Source organism: Acomys russatus, chromosome 21 (assembly GCF_903995435.1).
Source record: "Acomys russatus chromosome 21, mAcoRus1.1, whole genome shotgun sequence".
Lineage (NCBI taxonomy): Eukaryota > Metazoa > Chordata > Mammalia > Rodentia > Muridae > Acomys > Acomys russatus.
In genome coordinates this window covers 6,252,313-6,270,068 of record NC_067157.1, presented here as the reverse complement: position 1 = coordinate 6,270,068, position 17,756 = coordinate 6,252,313, and the positions used below count along the sequence as shown (strand labels likewise).

At 46.1% G+C, this 17,756-nt stretch overlaps 1 protein-coding gene across 1 annotated transcript in view; it reads left to right on the top strand.

Moving 5' to 3' along the window:
• Prep (prolyl endopeptidase) overlaps positions 1–17,756 on the top strand; it is a 97,890-nt gene that overhangs the window by 23,559 nt on the left and 56,575 nt on the right. The window contains exons 4-6 of the mRNA XM_051164176.1: positions 1,307–1,437; positions 2,870–3,079; positions 6,745–6,866. Coding sequence (XP_051020133.1) covers positions 1,307–1,437; positions 2,870–3,079; positions 6,745–6,866 — 463 coding nt within the window. The remainder of the gene's footprint in view (positions 1–1,306; positions 1,438–2,869; positions 3,080–6,744; positions 6,867–17,756) is intronic.

Below are 17,756 nucleotides of genomic sequence, written 5' to 3'. Positions count from 1 at the left end.
GTGCAGCTTCTACCCTTTTTTGAGACATGGTTTCTCTCAGAGCCCGGAACTTACCAGTGCTGGGGTATGGCCTGTACCCTAGTGTCTAACTTTCACATCACTGTTGGGGATTCCAGCTGAGGTCTTCATCAGTAAACACCCGTTGAGCCACCCTGCAGCTTCCCTGAATGCTTAAAATACCGAATACAAGTCAGGTGTGGTGGTTCACGCCTTTCATTGCAGCACTTGGGAGGCAGAAGCAAGTGGATCTTTTTGTCTACACAGTGAGACCCCATGTCAAACAAACGAAGTACACATTGAGCCGACCAGTTTGTAAAAGGAAGCGATTGTTGTGTTTGAGTATGAGACTAGTTCTTGTCCTGCCCATTGCTGTCCATATTTGTAAAATAGCAGTTAAGAAATTTGGCAGTGATACAGCCTGGGAAACCAGCTTATGGTAAATCTTGTTACCCACAGTTATTTGGTGAGCCTGTGATTCATAAGCAACAGGGGAGATTTGTTTCCATCTAATGTTCGCTTTGGCCTGTGGTACTTGAAAACATTTTATGATATGTGCTTTTTATTCCTATCCAAGGATGGGCTCTGTTTAGCCCTTCTGTCCATCTCTTTCTAGCACCCACTTGAACACAATCTATTGTCCTTAAAAAGAAAAGTCTCTTTGGCTACAGTATTACACGTTTACTTTGGAATTTCTTAGGCCCTCCCCATATCAAACAGATACCAGCAATGTAGACCCAGTGTGCTGCACCCTGCCTAGCAGCTGTTTTCATTAGCCTAACTGGAACACAGTGCTGCCCGTTGGTTTGGCCAGCCGAGCCTGAGTGCACACGTCCTCCTCTGTGCAGGAGTGTTGTGTTCGAACATGCGGATCATTTTCGTCCTGCCAAGTGCTGTCCATATTCGTAAAACAGCGGTTAAGAAATAACGACTTTCACACCTGGCAGCCAGCCCGGCTCAGCTGTGGAAGCAGACTAGAATTCTACAGTAGAAAACTTGCTTTCTTCCTCACTTAGAAGAAACGCTCACTGCTTTGTTTGACTGCAAGTGTTATTTTTAGCAAACTGGTCTGTGTCTGTAGCTCACACACCAAACTACAGTAAGCTATTTGCATTCAGAAAGGAGTTCAAGTAACAGAGTGCTGTGGAGGAAGCGAGGGACTTCCTCCACTCTCCTCCTGTCCGCCTCAGCTTCATTGCAGCGGTTTCTTTCTGTGTGTGGATTTGTTGTGAAACGCTTCTTCGTGTGTTTGATTCTTCTCCGCAAATAGAAAATGCCACAGCTAAATACAGGGAATTTCTGTCCCCAGGTATTTTTATTTTTACAATACAGGTTTGCAGAACCAACGGGTGTTATATGTGCAAGGCTCTTTAGAGGGGGAAGCCAGAGTGTTCCTGGACCCCAACACTCTCTCAGATGACGGCACAGTAGCACTCCGAGGTAAGCACTGCACGCCCTGGCGCCTCTGGAAATTTCTAGCAGGGTGTGGACCGTGTGTAGCACAGATGCATACACGGTATTAGGAAAGCTAACTTTGTACACTATACTGAGACCACATGAGTCGTCACATTCATCTCTCTCACTCTGACAGCAAAATGAACCAGAGCTGGAGAACGAGTCACACTACACCCAAGTTAACCTCTGGGATGTTGGAGAATCCTTTCCCAGACAGACCTAGCTGCCTGGAGACACTTAAACCCTCTTGCAGGAAACCTAAGCAGTGCAAAGAATATTCCAGCTGTAAAGGGCGCATGCCTTTGACCCCAGCACCCGGGAGGCAGAGGCAGAGGCAGGCGGATCTCTGTGATTTCTTTAGGTGTTGATTGCTTTAAAGGAGAACTGGGCATGAGACGTGGCATATGATTCCTTACATATGCTTTTGGTCAAAGTAATGATTTATTTTATTTTTTCCTGAAAAACTTCAATTTATATATAAATAATCTGAACACTTAAGTGTTTTATATAATAAAATGTGAATATTCTTCCTTTCCCTTTTAGACTCTTATTCTGCATCGTCATATACATGGGTATGATTGTGGATATTACACAGGACTTAGAAGTGATTAACACAAATGTTAGCAAAGCAATTTCCGGCTAACTGAAGTTCCTTGGTAGTTATTGAGCTTCCTGCAAATTTTTAGACCTCCAGTAAAGCTGAGCAAGCTTCCCAGGAAACCGCTGGCATCTGAGTCTTAGTCTACTAGGATAGTCTGCCCTGTGATGTTTTAGCCATGAAAGCCAACAGAAAGCATGACTGACTGCCGGGAAGCCTCCACAGGATGGGGGTGTTGTTGGCAGTCCACAGACAGGTTGCCTGCGATTTCTTTTGGAGTGCGCACACTATGAACCTTCCTCGCAAGCCCTCAGGCTACATTTAGCTGGGTCTGTGATGTCATGGTGCGGATTGAGTGCCAGTAATGCTCTGAAAATGACACTGTAAAGAGAGATCTCAAATGCTTTGGAGTCTATCCCAAACTATGCTACGTATCATAATCCAGTCATTACTATAAAAGCAGATTTCCCCGTACTTACTCCCTTTAGAGTATAAATAAAATATGCTGCGTGTCCCACGAGTTGTGTTTTTAACTGACTTACCCATTGAGTTATAAAATTTTAAAATGGAATCATCTTAATGGGCATATTATAGTCTAAGGCTTTATTTATGAAGGAAGAAAGTATGGTCTCAGGGCGTTATGGAACCTTGTCATCGTAATGGCAGTTTTCCCATGACAGCTGAGCCCAGGTTCGCTCACTACTAACTCCCGTGCCTCAGTGGCACGCTTGGTCTCCATGCTGTGACAGGCAGCTTTGACCGTGTGGGTGGCGGCCATGTATTCGGTGGCCCAACCTGACCGTCTCCTGTGCCCTGTAGGTTATGCCTTCAGTGAAGACGGTGAATATTTTGCGTATGGTCTAAGTGCCAGTGGCTCAGATTGGGTGACGATCAAGTTCATGAAAGTTGATGGTGCCAAGGAGCTTCCTGACGTGCTGGAGAGAGTGAAGTTCACCTGCATGGCCTGGACGCACGACGGGAAGGGCATGTTCTACAACTCGTACCCGCAGCAGGATGGGAAGAGCGATGGTATGTGAACACTTGAGTGTGGCGCCTTTTTATAGAGACTGTGTGACTTCTTGCGGCTAAGGGGGAAGCTGAACTGATTGGTGCTGTTCACTGGATGGACTGGACGTATCCATCCTTTTCATCCATTAATCAAGTTACCAAACCTTTTTTTTTTTTTTTTAATCTTACAATGTTTACATTTTTTTTGTTTTGTTTTGTTTTTCGAGACAGGCTTTCTCTGTGTAACCTTGGCTGTCCTAGACTTGTTTTGTAGTCCAGTGTGGCCTCGAACTCACAGCGATCCGCCTGCCTCTGCCTCCCAAGTGCTGGGATTATATGTGTGTGCCACCATGCCCAGCTTAATACTTAGAATTTTGTGTTTGGCTGCAACTGCATTTAGCCTGCAGGTGGCCAGTGGTGGCCCTGAGATTGCAGGCTGGTTAGTAGTTAATGAGTGGTTTAAGAAGGCCAGTGTCACCCAGCTGTAACTCTGCTGTTTTCGTGGTGGGGTGGGGTGTGGTGTGGGGTGTAAAAGCCTCTCAGACTATAACGGAGGGTTTGTGATTGAAACAGGCAGTTCATATTGTGTCTCCTGTCAATGTTCCTTTAAAAGTCAGTGTTCTTCAACACCATAAAGTAGTTTTTACATTTTGGCAACTATTGTTTATTACCCCAGTAGATTTCTAGGCACATTTTTTACAATGAGAAAATAAAGTTTAGTCTCAATAGTCTTCAAAATCAGCAAATATATGTAAATTACTTTTTGGTGATAGTCAGCTGATACCTAACATTTGTAAAAACTAAGCGTTAGTTCACAGCTGAATTGATAAAGATGAGTGTTATCCTTGGTGTCTTCAGAGTGAGGGATTATTAATAACTCATAATTAGCTTCTGCAGTGACCATCATCATCCAGTGAGGGTGGTGGTTGTACGGTCTGTGCCCTTGGACTCAACAGCTGTGACATGTCCCCTTTGCAGTATCATTGAAGGTACTTTTGCCCCTTCTGTCCCCGTGCCCTTCCCTAGTGCCTGGTGACCCTGATCCTTCCTTTTCCCTCCTTTTCAGACAGGTTCTCACTGTGTTGCCCAAACTGGCCTTGAACTTAGGTCTTTTTGCTTGAGCCTCTCAGGCCCAGGGTCCAGGTGTGTGCCTGCGCTGGCCGCTGCTGGCCCGTCCCGTCGGGATAATTTTGTCTGTCTTAGGTCTATAGACGGCACTGCACAGAATAAAGACTCTGCAGAGCAGTTCCTGCCATGAGTTACTTGCTTTGTGCTCTGTGGATCTTTTCTTTCTAGTGAACAGTAACATTTCATGGTTTGTCGTATTTATCCATTCTGTAACTGAAGGACACCGGGGTTGTCACCTAGTTTAGCAGTTATGTACTAAGTTTCTATCGTGGGTAGATTACTGTGTGGACATTTGTGATCCTTTTGATGAATTCTAGGTGTCACAGTTGTCAGATCTTAGGGTGAGGAACACCTAGCAGCATCTCCCAAGGCCTGTGGCCTTCTGCATTCCTACCAGCAAGGAGGGAGGGTTCTTGGCTGGGCCCCCCAGTGTCTGCGATGCTGTCAGAGGTTGGGAATCGGCAGTCTGGCATCTCTGTACTAGTTAGCTTCTGTTACCATCTGTTTCCTCCACATGATGTGGAGCCCGTAGTCACAGCTTACTTACTGTCTGTCTCTGACCTACTATTTGACTGGGTTCTAGTTTGCTTGTTGTTGAACCTTACCAGTCAAGTCCTTTGCGCGCTTTAGCTAATGGCCCTCTGTCATGTTGGTGTTTTGCAAAGCCTGTGGCTTTTCACTCCTCCAGTAGGCTCTTTGGCCGAGTATACATTTTTAATTTTAATGGTCAGGTTCATGTGACCTTTATTGTTATATCTCAAAACTCAGTCCACCCCCAGTTACTCACTTGATGCTTCCCTATCCCCCACCCTTTGTCCCTTCTTCCCCACCACGCCAACCCCTTCTTTCCCCCAAAAACATCCAACCCTTCTTACCCCACCTTACCAACACCCTCTTGACCCCCCACCCTCACTCCACCCCTTCTCTCCCCCCCACCCTCTGCCCCTTCTTCCCCCACCCTCCACCCCTTCTTCCCCCCTTCCCCCGCCCCTTCTATCTTCCCCCACCCTTCCCCCACCTTCTTCCCCCACCCCTCCACCCCTTCTTCCCCCCACCCTCCACCCCTTCTTCCCCCACCCTCCACCCCTTCTTCACCCCCCAACCCTCCGCCCCTTCTTCCTCCGCCTCTTCTTCCCCCATCCTCCACCCCTTCTTCCCCCCCACCCTCCACCCCTTCTTCCCCCCACCCTCCGTCCCTTCTTCCCCCCCACCCTCTGTCCCTTCTTCCCCCATCCTCTACCACTTCTCCCCCCCACCCTCTACCCCTTCTTCCCCCCACCCCCAGTCCTCCATTTAGTTCTTTATTCTGTTTCTACTAGGGTATCCACTACCCTCTTGTTCCCCACCTCCCCCTTGTAGCATTAAGTCTTTTATTGTAAAACAGAGTCTCACTATGTCGACATGGTTGGTTGGCTACAGTTGCCTCTGCTCCCCAGTGCTGGGATGACGTGCACACAGCACGGTCCCTGCTGGCGACAAGTCGTGAACTTAGTCAGCATCTGCCCTTCATCTTTTCTTTTCTTTCTTTCTTTTTGGTTTTTCGAGACAAAGTTTCTCTGTGATAGCTTTGGCTGTCTAGACCAGGCTGGCCTCGAACTCACAGTGATCCATCTGCCTCTGCCTCCCAAGTGCTGGGATTAAAGGCCTGCGCCACCACGCCCGGCTGCCCTTCATCTTTTCGTTCTTCACCTTCGGTGTGGTGTTGCCTCTCGTTTGTTCTTCTCTTCAGTGTTGTCCTGCGCTCTGAATCTTTTTTGTCCCTCCATGTAAACATTATCCTCAGTTTTTTTCATGTTTCAGTTTGGTTTCTATTGCTGTGATAAAGATCATGACCAAAAGCAGTTTGGAAAGGAAAGGGTTGACGTCATCTTACACTTTCAGGTAATCTTCCATCACTGAAGGCAGTCAGGGCAGAAACTGAAGCGGAGACCATGGAGGAGTGCCGCCTTCCAGCTTGCACTTCATGGCTGCTCCGGTTTGCTTTCTTGTATACTGAGGACCGCCTATCCAGGGGTGGCCCCGCCCACAGTGGGCGTGGCCCTCCCACATCCGTGGCCTTCCTCGGATTGCCTGGAGGCGCAGTTTTGGTTGAGGGTTCTTTCCCTACATGACTCTAGATCGAGTCAGGTTCACAAAAAGCAAACAGAAACCCCCAGGACAGTCCCTAAGCACAAATGAACATGCTGGAGTCCTGGCAGTGCGTCTAAGAGGCAGGCCCAGAGAACCAATGTGTTGGTAGCACAGCCCTCTTCCATGTGTGTGGAGTATCTCCGTTTATCAGTTACTGCATTTCTTTGGGATGTTTTGTAATTTTGCTTACATACCTTGTGCCTTGTTAGGTTATATTGAATTTTCACTTTGTTGGTTGCTAATGGTAACTGAATTCTTCTCTTCCTTCGTTGCTGGTGTGTAGAAACATGATTGGCATTTTGTCTTTTAACTTGGCGTCCTGCAACTGTGTAATTAACATGTGAAATGTTCTTTGCATTTGTATGATGGAGGTAGATTTTCTTTAAAATGTCCAAATGCACCTTAAGTAAGCGTCTTTTATTCCTCAGGCACGGAGACATCCACCAATCTCCACCAAAAGCTCTGCTACCACGTCTTGGGAACGGACCAGTCAGAAGATATTTTGTGTGCCGAATTCCCCGATGAGCCTAAATGGATGGGGGGAGCCGAGGTATCGTATACTGCCAAATTTTGTCCTCAAAGACGAGTCTCATGGATGCACGTGTAAATACTCCTGATACGTGGCTGATGTTCCGTAGGTCATAGAAGTACTAGAGTGAGTCTTCTTAGAAGATTGCTATTTAAATTGATTGTTAGGAAGGAAGATGCTAAATCTTTTAACCATTAATTTCAACAACAAAATCTTAATAAGAGCAAAAAAAATGCTTATGGTTATATGATGACATAGCAAAAAGCATGAACATCCAGAAGACCAGTATGGCCATCTTCTAGAATGTTCTTTGCTGCCCATGGATGAGTGTGAGATGGAGATGAGTCTCTTCCGGTGTGTTTTCTTCACCTATGTTGTTTTCTCATGAGGCATCTTTAGATATTTCCCCACTTTATAAGAATCTAAATATTCATTTGTAACAATAGTTACTGAAGTGCTGAGCTCTTGAATTAGGTGGCCTTGTTGCATTCTGTGCCTTAAGAGTCAGCTGTGAGGGAACTTAGGCGTTCTCGCAGGAAGGCCCCGAGTTTCTGCCTGTGTACTAAGGAATGTTTGTTAACAGAAGGGGAGCGTGCTGCTTGTCTTTTGAGAGTGGGGTTTAACACCCAGCAGTGGGTAAGAATCTACCACAGACGTGTTCGCACGCTGAGGCACTTCTCTTTTCTGAAAGGCAAGCAGGACTTTGACAGGAAAGGAATATTTTAAATCTTAAATCGTTATTTTTGAGTCAGGTTGGAGGGACAGAAGAGCCGTGACAGTGTCCTGTCCGTATGTGTCTTTATGTGTAGCAGTTTAAATTGTCCTTTACTTATCTAGATGAAGAGTTAGCAGATCACTGCCGCTGGCCTAATGCAGATGCTTTTGTATAGGAAACACTCCTGGATCCCAGTGGTGTCCAACTGCGTTAGCCAGAGGTCAGAGAAGTTCCGTGGCCAACCTGGAAAACTCCCTGTCTGCCCATTCTCAGGAAAATCTTCCACATTCTAAAGGACTATGAAATGAATCTACAGGATTTGTTTGTTTGGTTGGTTTTGGTTTTGGTTTTGGTTTTTCGAGACAAAGTTTTGGCTGTTCTGGACTCACTTTGTAGACCAGGCTGGCCTCGAACTCACAGTGATCTGCCAGCCTCTGCCTCCCGAGTGCTGGGACTAATGGATTGCGCCACCACTGCCTGCCATTATTCTCTTCTTAAAATGAATTTTTTTCTGTGCTTTTCCTCCCTTTAGCTCTTCAGTGTAGCAGCTTTTCCTGTATGGTTAATGTCATTTTTCTTATATGTTTGTTTTTTATCTCTCTCATCTCAGTGGTTGTTTCTGGGTTTGCTTCCCGTTGCGTGTACAAATAGTGAATATTTTCACCCTTATCTGAGCAAAAACAATTGGGAGATTATGTTACCAAAAAATAAAAATCTTAAAACTCACATATTTCTCTCTTACCTTTTTGGACAGTTATGAGGGAAACTTAAAATAGTACGTTTTAATATTTGAATTTTATTCCCTCTGGCTTTTTTTTTTTAAGTAGAAAACCCATTCTCCTAGAGAAGTTTGTAAACTTTGGAAGTAACAATTACTTTTTGTTTTTGCTTTTGTTCTGAGACAGTCTCAAGTAGCCCAAGCTGACCTTGAACTTGGTTTGTAGCTGAGGATGACCCTGACTTTCTGAGCTTGCAGCTTCTCCCTCCGGACTGCTTGGCTGATGAGCGCCACACCAGGCTTGTGTAGTCCTGAGGATCAAACCCAGGGCTTCATGTGTGCCAGGCAAGCTCTCTACCCGCTGAGCCACACTTCCGCTCCCCGCTGAGCCACACTTCCGCTCCGGCAGATCTATTCTAATCAAGTTTATTCAGTTGGTATGATTGCAGGAGTGTTGAGATTGAGTGTCAGCGTACCTTAATCTAAGGACAGGAGAGCTTGACACTCAGCTCTTGGCACAGGTCTGCCTGTATCTGAAGGAAGCAGCTAGATTAGCACTGGGTTTTTTTGAAACTTAAAATATATATAATTTACCGTTTAAGTAGCATCAGATACATTAAATCAGTTTGCAACCATCTTCAGAACTTTTTTTTAATCTCGCAAGTTTGGAACTCAGTGCCCATGAAAGAGTTACTTCTTCTCATCCGTCTGCTACTTTGTATATATACTTTTTTTTAATTCTTTCATCCAGGGACTCCCTGAATGCTTCTGGTAGTGTTAGCATGATGCTGCTGTGAGCAGCTAACATTCATAGATTCACATGTATCTTGTGTATATTTAGCACATGTATGATTAATGTCATTAGCCAAGCAAACAAAAAGAAAGGCTTGGGTACTTGAGGTATCGTGTTCATCTTGCAGGCAACATGGCTGCCTTAGCCTAACGCTTAACACAGTGTAGACCACAGCATTGGTGGCTGTTACATGCATAGACAGCAGCAAGTGTCTGCATAGGTACTAACACGCCCAGCCACAGATGGGTGGATGACGTCCCAGACTGTTGATACCCCTTATGAGCACCATGCAGCTTGCGTCCCTCCTCAGGAAGAAAGAGGTCACACAAAGATAACAGTGAGGATTGTCTGAAGAGTGGCAGGAAATGAAGACTGCTTGTCTACTGCACAGAAGCAGTAAGCTGAAATAAGTATATAAAAAAAGAAATGGACGCCAGGCGCAGTGGCATGGGGCGAGCCTGTAATTCCAGCCTTCTCGGAGGCAGAAGCGGGTGGATCTCTCTGTAGGTTCGAGGCCACCCTGGTCTACAAAGTGAGTCCAAGATAGCCAAGGCTACACAGAGAAACCTTGTCTGACAAAACAAAACAGTAGGCAAGCAGAGGTCTTTTCCTTCTTGTCCTCACAGTCTGAGAGCCTGTGGATGCTCACTAGTGTCTCATTGGCTGAAGAGCTTGCTGGCTGAGAAGATGGCTTCCGGGCGTGAGAGAAGCAGGGCAGGCTGTAGCTGCCTCCACCCCCACCCCACCTTCCTTGTCTTGCCCTTAGAGAGTGTGACTTCCCTTCCTCCCTGTGCTGGGGCCTCTTGGACCTTTCTGCATGGACAGGTCTTTCTCACCTTGGACGTGAGGGAAAACTTTACCTGGTAGTCTCAGTTCCGCCCCAGGATGATTCTTCGGGTGCTCCCTCTGCTCTCTGCACGGGCCTTCCTCACCGGGAGCGGGGAGAACTTGGTGGACTCCAGTAAGGAAGTGTCTTAAGTGGCTGACTGTTGCTGCGATCACCACTGCCCCTCCACCTGCCACCTTCTCACCTGCCTTCCAGGGACAGCCGGCCACCTTGTGTTTACAGTCCCTTCTGTGCACATCACATGGCAGTGCCAGGAGGATAACTTCTGAAGGGGGGCCATGGGGCTGGGGTACAGCACAAAACAGCTGTAGTTTGACTGGATGGAGAGATGCCAGCTATTCAGTGTAGATGATGAAGTGTAGTTGAAGGAACACGTGGAAGGGAGAGATGGCTGTCTTTAAGGTTAGGTTGGACCTTCCCCACCAAAAACGTTCGTATTTTGGAGTTATTTGTGAACATTTCCGGTTGAGACAACAACCAAAACCCAAACAAACAAAAATCTTTAAGAACTCAAATGCAGTGAGGCGATGTTCCCAGCAGGGGGCGCTGCAGAGCGAAGATTGTGGAGATGGATGTGAGAAGGATGCAGACACCAGAGTCTTATACTAGGGACCTAACTCTGTCACACCTCCTCCTCCTCCTCCTCCTCCTCTTCCTCCTTCTATATTTATTTATTTATTATGTATACAGTGCTCTGCCTGCATATACACTCACAGGCCAGAAGAGGGCATCAGATTGCACTGTAGATGGTTGTGAGCCACCATGTGGTTGCTGGGAATTGAACTCAGGACCTCTGGAAGAGCAGTCAGTGCTCTTAACCACTGAGCCATCTCTCCAGCCCCACACCTTATTCTTGAAAGATGTTTTTTTCAACCCTAAATCTTAATACAAGGTGTGTTTTTCAATCCTAAATCTTAATACACATATCACATATCGCCATAAGCTATTTTTATACATTGGCTTGTGATCCCTAGTAATTTAAAAATATACATGTGTATACACAATTATACATGTTACACATATATTCGTTCACATGGGATATTCACACAGACATACAACATGGAATCTGTTTTGTGTTGGCCAACTACTCCTGGGCATGTGGCCTGCCCTGGAGTGTGAGTGTAATACACAGCATGGTGGTCTGAAGGCCTCCACAGGCTCGCATATTTGAATGCTTGGCTCCCAGGTGGTGGAACTGTCTGGGAAGGATTAGGAGGTGTGGCCTAGTTAAAGGAGTTGTGGCCCTGGGGACTGGCTTCGGGGATTCAGGAGCTCACATCTGGCCTGGTTGCTCTTTCTGCCACCCTTGTGGGTCTGATGTAAGCTCTCAGCTACTGCTCCAACGTCATGTCTGCCTGCCTGCCTCCATGCTCCCTGCCATGATGGTCACGGACTCGCCCTCTGCTCTGTAAATGCTCAGTTAAATGCTTTCTTTCATACACTGCCGTGGTCATGGTGTCTCTTCACAGCAATAGAAAAGTATCTAAGACACCTGGTGACAGGACACTCTGATGGAGAAAGCTGCTTTTCCGTTTCCCACCAGGTACCAAGTGCAAAGAGTTTCTTGGTGGGACTTTTGTTCACCTCCCCCTTTACATGCTAGGATGGTGTCTGCCTTCACCTGGGAAGGTCTTGTGTCCTGTCACAGTCTCTGTGAGTTCATATTGGTGTCAGCCACCACCTCAGGCTCCTACAATCTTTCTGCCTTGTTCTTTCTTTCTTTCGTTTGTTTTTTTGTTTTGTTTTGTTTGTCTTGAGAGAGACTAAGAACATGAAGTTTGTAGGTAGAGATGTGGGAGAAAGGTCTGGGAGGAGTTGCAGGAGGAGAAGAATAGGCTCAAAATAATTTTGAATGAAAATAATCAAAAATTTTTATTACTTTTAATAATTTTATACATGCATGTAATATATTTTGGTCATATTTACCCATTAATTACTCTCATATCTTCCCCCATCCCTCCCAACTGCATGGCCTCTTTGTTTGTTTGTTTGTTTTTTGTTTTTTTAAGTAGCTCACTGATTTAGATTTGCTCTGCCTATACATTCACCATCTATCACCTACTAGGGGACACCCATGAAAGAAAAGTGACTTTCCCTCCCCTGGAAGCTATCAGATGTCAATAGGTCCTCAGGTAGGGGTGGCAGCTTGGCCTTGTGCCGGTCTTGTGCTGCTGTGGGATCATGGGTGCAGTAGTCCCGCCATGTCCAGAAGACACTATTTTGGCCCGGTCCTTCACTGCCTCTGGCCACCCTGTCTTCTGGTGTGATGTAGATACTCCATTTGTGCCTGAGCACTCCACTGAGCTTACACTTTAGCCTTTGATCAGCTGTGACTTTCTGCATTAACCACCACTCACTGCTCAGAAAAACAAAACAAACAATGCTTGTCTGAGGTCAGAGAGCTGCACTAATCTGCAGCGATAGGAACTCAGAGGGCAGTTTAACTATGTCCACTTACCAAAATAACAGTTGTGGGTTCTCCTGTGGGTCCAGTGAGTCCCCAACCATGGTTCGTTATAGTATCAGGCGTGCAAACGCTCCTGAGGAGTGGACCTTAATCCAGCCAGAAGATAGTGGTCACCCCATAGCGTTCTTGCTGCTGTTGCATCCATGGACATATTTTGCCAGACTGGTTGGTAGTGTAGCCCACGGTGTGTGGCTGGGCAAGGCTGGCAGTGCCTTTTTTACCCAGCAGACTGCACAGCTGCCAGCCTGTTTCAGTTACCACACTGATTATTACTACAAGGGTGACTGGGAAGACAGATGGGCTCAAAAACTAAAGTAGAGGCCTATATGTGGGCAAGCAGCCAGTGACTGGTGGGAACGCCGTTCTGTGGTGGAGAGCTCCGGACCCACGTCCTTCGGATGGTGTGATATTTGCAGGCACTTAACAAAGCACTGTGGTAATGAGGCTTAGTCTAGTTTTTGTTTTTTCCCTGCTGCTATAATAAACATCAAGATCCAAGCCAGCTTGGGGAAGGAGAGGAGTCATTGCATCTTCCTGATTCTAGTTGGTTATCAAGGGAAGTCAGGGCAGAAACTCAAGCAAGACCCTGGAGCACGATCTTGGAGCCCGGTTCAGTTGCTCTCTCCTGCTGCTCCCGCCCACCTGCCCAGGGAAGTACCACTGGCAGTAGGTGCGGCTCTCAAACATCCGTTAGCAATCAAGAAATCTCCCCGCAGTTTGCCCACAAGCCAGTCTGAGAGCGGCAGTTCTTAGTTGACCTTCCCTTTCGCCAGGATGAGCTACCGTAGGACCCCAGGTGACAGTCGCGTTTTATAACACATACATAACTGAGCGTTATTTTTTAATGTGCTTGTACTTTGACCACAAACTGTCACTTGGGCTCAGGTGTGCAGTTTTTCTACTCACGGTGTCATATGGTGTGCCACAGTGCATGTGTGGAGTTCAGAGAACAACTCTCAGGAGTTAGTTTGCTCCTTCCATTATGGGTTCTGGGGACCAAACCGAGGTTGCCAGGCTTGCTCAGCCAGCCATCTCACCAGTTCAGATTTTGGATTTTTAAACTAGAGATGATCCGCCTGTGTTGCTGCTGGAGGGCTGGTTGACCACTTTTCTGCCGACTCATGTATCGCTCAGTAAGAGAGGGAGGAGAACAAAAGTGAATAACCAAGCCTGTCTACCGCAAGGGAAACATGCGCAGATTAGAGACCTGAGTGGCTGTACCCTCATCAAGAGCTGTATCACTTTGTTTTCAAGACAGTTTTTGTTTAGAATGTTCTAATGTTTCCGATTCTGACTTACTGGCAACATATCACATGGTGTTTGGATAGACTCCTGTTTGTCTCCGCTGTATTATTGCACTGTCTGAGGAACACTGGCTAGTCTGACATAAGCTTGCATGTTAGACTTGTATGGGTGGATCCTGCACACTCGTGTGCACGGCTGCTCATGTGCGTGTGGCTGCTTCTTACCCCGGCCATGAGTCCTACCTGAGAACTCACCTTGCACGCGCGGTTTAGCATTTAGAGGCTTTCCTGGAGTGTTGGAAACACACTCAGTATAGAAGTGCTGCTCTTAGGACTCAAAGCTGGTAGGAAAGGAATCTGGTATGTTTGGTAAAGACTGCCGCTCTGACAGGGACCTGATTAGCTCTCATCGCTGTTAGGATCCATTTCCCGGCTTCTGTTAACTCCCAGTTCCAGGTGTCACTGCTCTCACTGCACCTTTCCCACACAGAGGCCTGACTTGGCTGGCATTGTGCCCGCTGCTGCTGGGGAGGGCTCTTGGGGTGTGCTAGAAGCAGCTGCTGGCCAAGGTCTGGTGCTCCTGCGTGGGTGTTGCTGCTCTGTCTTCCAGTTGACTGAGGTACCGCAGCTGAGGTAGCCGTCATTTGTGATTGATGTGGCATGGCTTCAAGCAGCTGTACAGATTGTGTCTGTTCTCAGCGGACAAGAGGAAAAAAAAAGCAGGAACTAATGTTAGAGAGGCTGCTTTTGGTGATATTTAGTAAAATTATAATTGTGGATTACTAATACTTTTATTTATTTATTTATTTATTTTTTGTTACTAATACTTTTAATGTAGGACAGTTTTTAAAAGGTGGAACTAAAATTGTGAACATTAGTTTGCTAGCTTTCTTTATTAAGAGCTGAAAAGAAAAAGATTTCAATCTGAAATGAAAAAGAGAGGCTCATAAAGAAATTGACTTTTGAGGCGTTGCAGTGAGTCCTAGCACTCAGTAAATAGAGGCAGGAGGGTCAGGAAGGAATTGAATGCATAGTGAGTTCAAGGCCAGCCAGAGCCACGTGAAATAAATTATGTATGTACATATATACACCCACACACCCACATGCGTGTGCGCGCATGGACACACACACACACGGGTAGGATTGTAGCTGACGGGGACACATGCTCAGCCTTGTGAAGCCCCAGGTTCAGTGTCCAGAACGAGGACAGAGGAAGAAAAGAGAAAAAAGCAAGATGAATACAACACTGGATAAAAATTGATAACAGCGGTTTAAAAAACTGCAGATTCTCAGATTGGATATTGAGAACCAAATTACGCTTCATTTAGTTTCAGCAGGCCCACCAGGCAGTAGATGTTTTTCACTGGCCACACCGGCGTGGGTGCTGTACTGGCCTCAGCGCCTGCGCTGCACAGCTAGACAGCAGAGTGGAAGAGGTACAGCAGAAGTTTGTGGTCATTCCTACAGTTGCCCCAGCCTTCTCCTTCACGGTGTTACTAGGGACCCCAGCGCAAGGATGAAGAGCTCTGAGCGTTTCCTTCTCACACGAACTAAGGATCCTAAGAGACTGAGCTACTAAGTGATTAGATTGGGAACTTCCCATGAAGAGTCGAGCGATTTCCTTTAGGGTCTCCTTGCAGCCTAGCAGGGAGTGTGTGCATTGGATGAGCTTTCCCAATTCAGGCTCAACACAACACCCCGGAGCTGTAAACTACCCACGGCTTAACAAGGCTCGGTGTCCCGTGCCGTGACAGAAGTAGCAAGGGTTCGTGAGTCCCAAGAGAGCTTATGATGTTTGCAGTCAGGCTGCTGCAGACCCTAGCCAGCAAGGCTACAGAGCAAGCCTGGGTGGGGCCTGCTGGTTTGCCAGGAAATTAATTGATTCAAAACATTTTACAGGCAGATGAGAAAGAAAGAAAATACCCAGACAGTGTTGCAAACGACCAGAATCCAATGCAGAACTCACTTCACGTATAATGAAGCAGAGAATGTGACCTGAAGCCGGGAAGATCCTTAATCACAGGAACAGATTCAGAAATGGCAAATGTGGCAGCAGACACTTAAAGTTATAGAAATTATTTACAGGGGCTTTTATGCGAGGCAGGACCAAGTGAAGTTCACTGTTGTTTGAGATGCCAGGATAGAGATGAGGGTGTCCTTAAAATGTAAATAAGGAAAATGCAAAGGAAAGTTATGTTTGATAAAATACGTGAACCCAGAGATCCAAGGAGTGCAGCGAGTCCCACGCACACAACCGTTGTAACATTGTAATCGACGGGCAGTGATTGAAGCTACTGAGTGTGTCAAAAGCCTGATAAAGAGACACAGATGGCACATGAATAAAAGTCAAACGAAATGGCAGCTCTGGAGCTGTGGCTGCTGCTGAGCCATACCAAGAGACCTCCTCCTTCCTCATGGGCCACCCCGAGGCTCCTTGTGAAACTCCAGACCTTTACCCCACGTCCTGTCTCCATCACTGAGATCTCTTCCTGTTATTTGTGACATTTGCCTTTGTGTAATTTAGGGCATAATCTTATTCTTATGTGTTTATCTTCTTGATTAGATGTGAGACTTTCCTGTGTTGTTTACTGATACACCTTTAACACATAGAAACAAAATTTAGACATGAGTTTGTACATAGATCCTTAGAATATGTCTATGGAATGACAAAATAAAAGAATAACAGTTTGAAAGTGTGGCAGAATTTTATAGGGAACAAGAGCTAACACTGTGTGTGTGTGTGTGTGTGTGTGTGTGTGTGTGTGTGTGTGTGTGTGTCTTTAGAGAGGTGGTGGTGGTGGTGGTAATGGTAATGATTTTGGGTTTTTGAGACAGGGTTTCTGTGTAGCCCTGGCTGTCCTGGACTCACTCTATAGACCAGGCTGGCCTTGAACTCACAGAGATCCACCTGTCTCTGCCTCCCCGAGTGCTGGGATTAAAGCCATATGCTGCCACCGCTGCCACCACTTGGCTTATATGCGTGTTTATAAAGGCAAAGCGTTTTAAGAAGTTGCCCCGTGACTGTGGAGGTTTGTCAGGTTGAAAACTCTGCAGAGGGCTGTACTTGAGCCACACACAGTCTCCTGTTCTCTTTAAGATTTGTTTTTTTCCTAAAGAATTGTTTGTAGTGTGGAGGAAACTGAAGCAACCTAAACATCTGGTGGTAGGGAGAAGGCTCGGTTATGTGGTATCATCCCTGGGTATATGTATAGCATCCAACAGGTAAAATGTAGGCAATAGATTTATCTATGTATATCAATGCTAGCTAGTTGTCAAGAAGGTACCACATGCAAAATTAGTTATGGAAGGACATAAAACAATGCATTACTTGTTGTATTAGATTTTTGTCATTCTTTTCACTATCTGTGAGTATGCTTTTTTATATTTGAAATTTCCAAAAGTCAGGGTTTTTTTACCTCTGAGATCTTGTGGTAGACTGGAGTAAGGAAATGTTTAAAGAGCCATTCAGTGGAAATGTGCAAATGTGCCCCTGCCTCTGAACTTCATATCCAAATGCACTCTGCTAACTCTTATTCTCTAGAGCCATAACTCTTAAAATAGGCAACCCACGCACAGACCTAGAGGTCGAATGTGTTAGTGTTCACAATATCACATTACACATTCTTAGATAGTACATGAGAAGTTTAAATAAAAACTATTGCATTCTATTTTCCTAGTGATGCTTTCTAGTTAAACTCCTACGTTCTCGCTGACCCTGAGTCTGGAGTAAAGGCACTGCACTTGAAGTCTACTTTCCCTTAGCATTTGTTATAGTAGCATGCAGCCTCTTGAACATTTGGTACCTAGCAGGTGGTGCTGTTCAGAGAGGTTCTGGGTCTTGGGATGGGCGTGGCCTAGCTGGAGGAAGTCTGTTACTTGGCATGGGCCTTGAGGTTTATAGCCTGACTTCCTGAAGTCTTTCTGTTTCCTTATGCACCCACTTGTGAATGAGCTTCTGCTGCCATGCCTTACGTGCCATGGTGGACTCTCACCCCTTAACCCACAAGCCCAGATTAACCCTTTCTCCTTCAGGCTGCTTCTTTCAGCTATTCGGTCACAGTGATGAGAATAGTAACTAATGCGTGTTCAACACTCTGCTTAAGAGCAGGTCTGTCACTCGAGCTTAG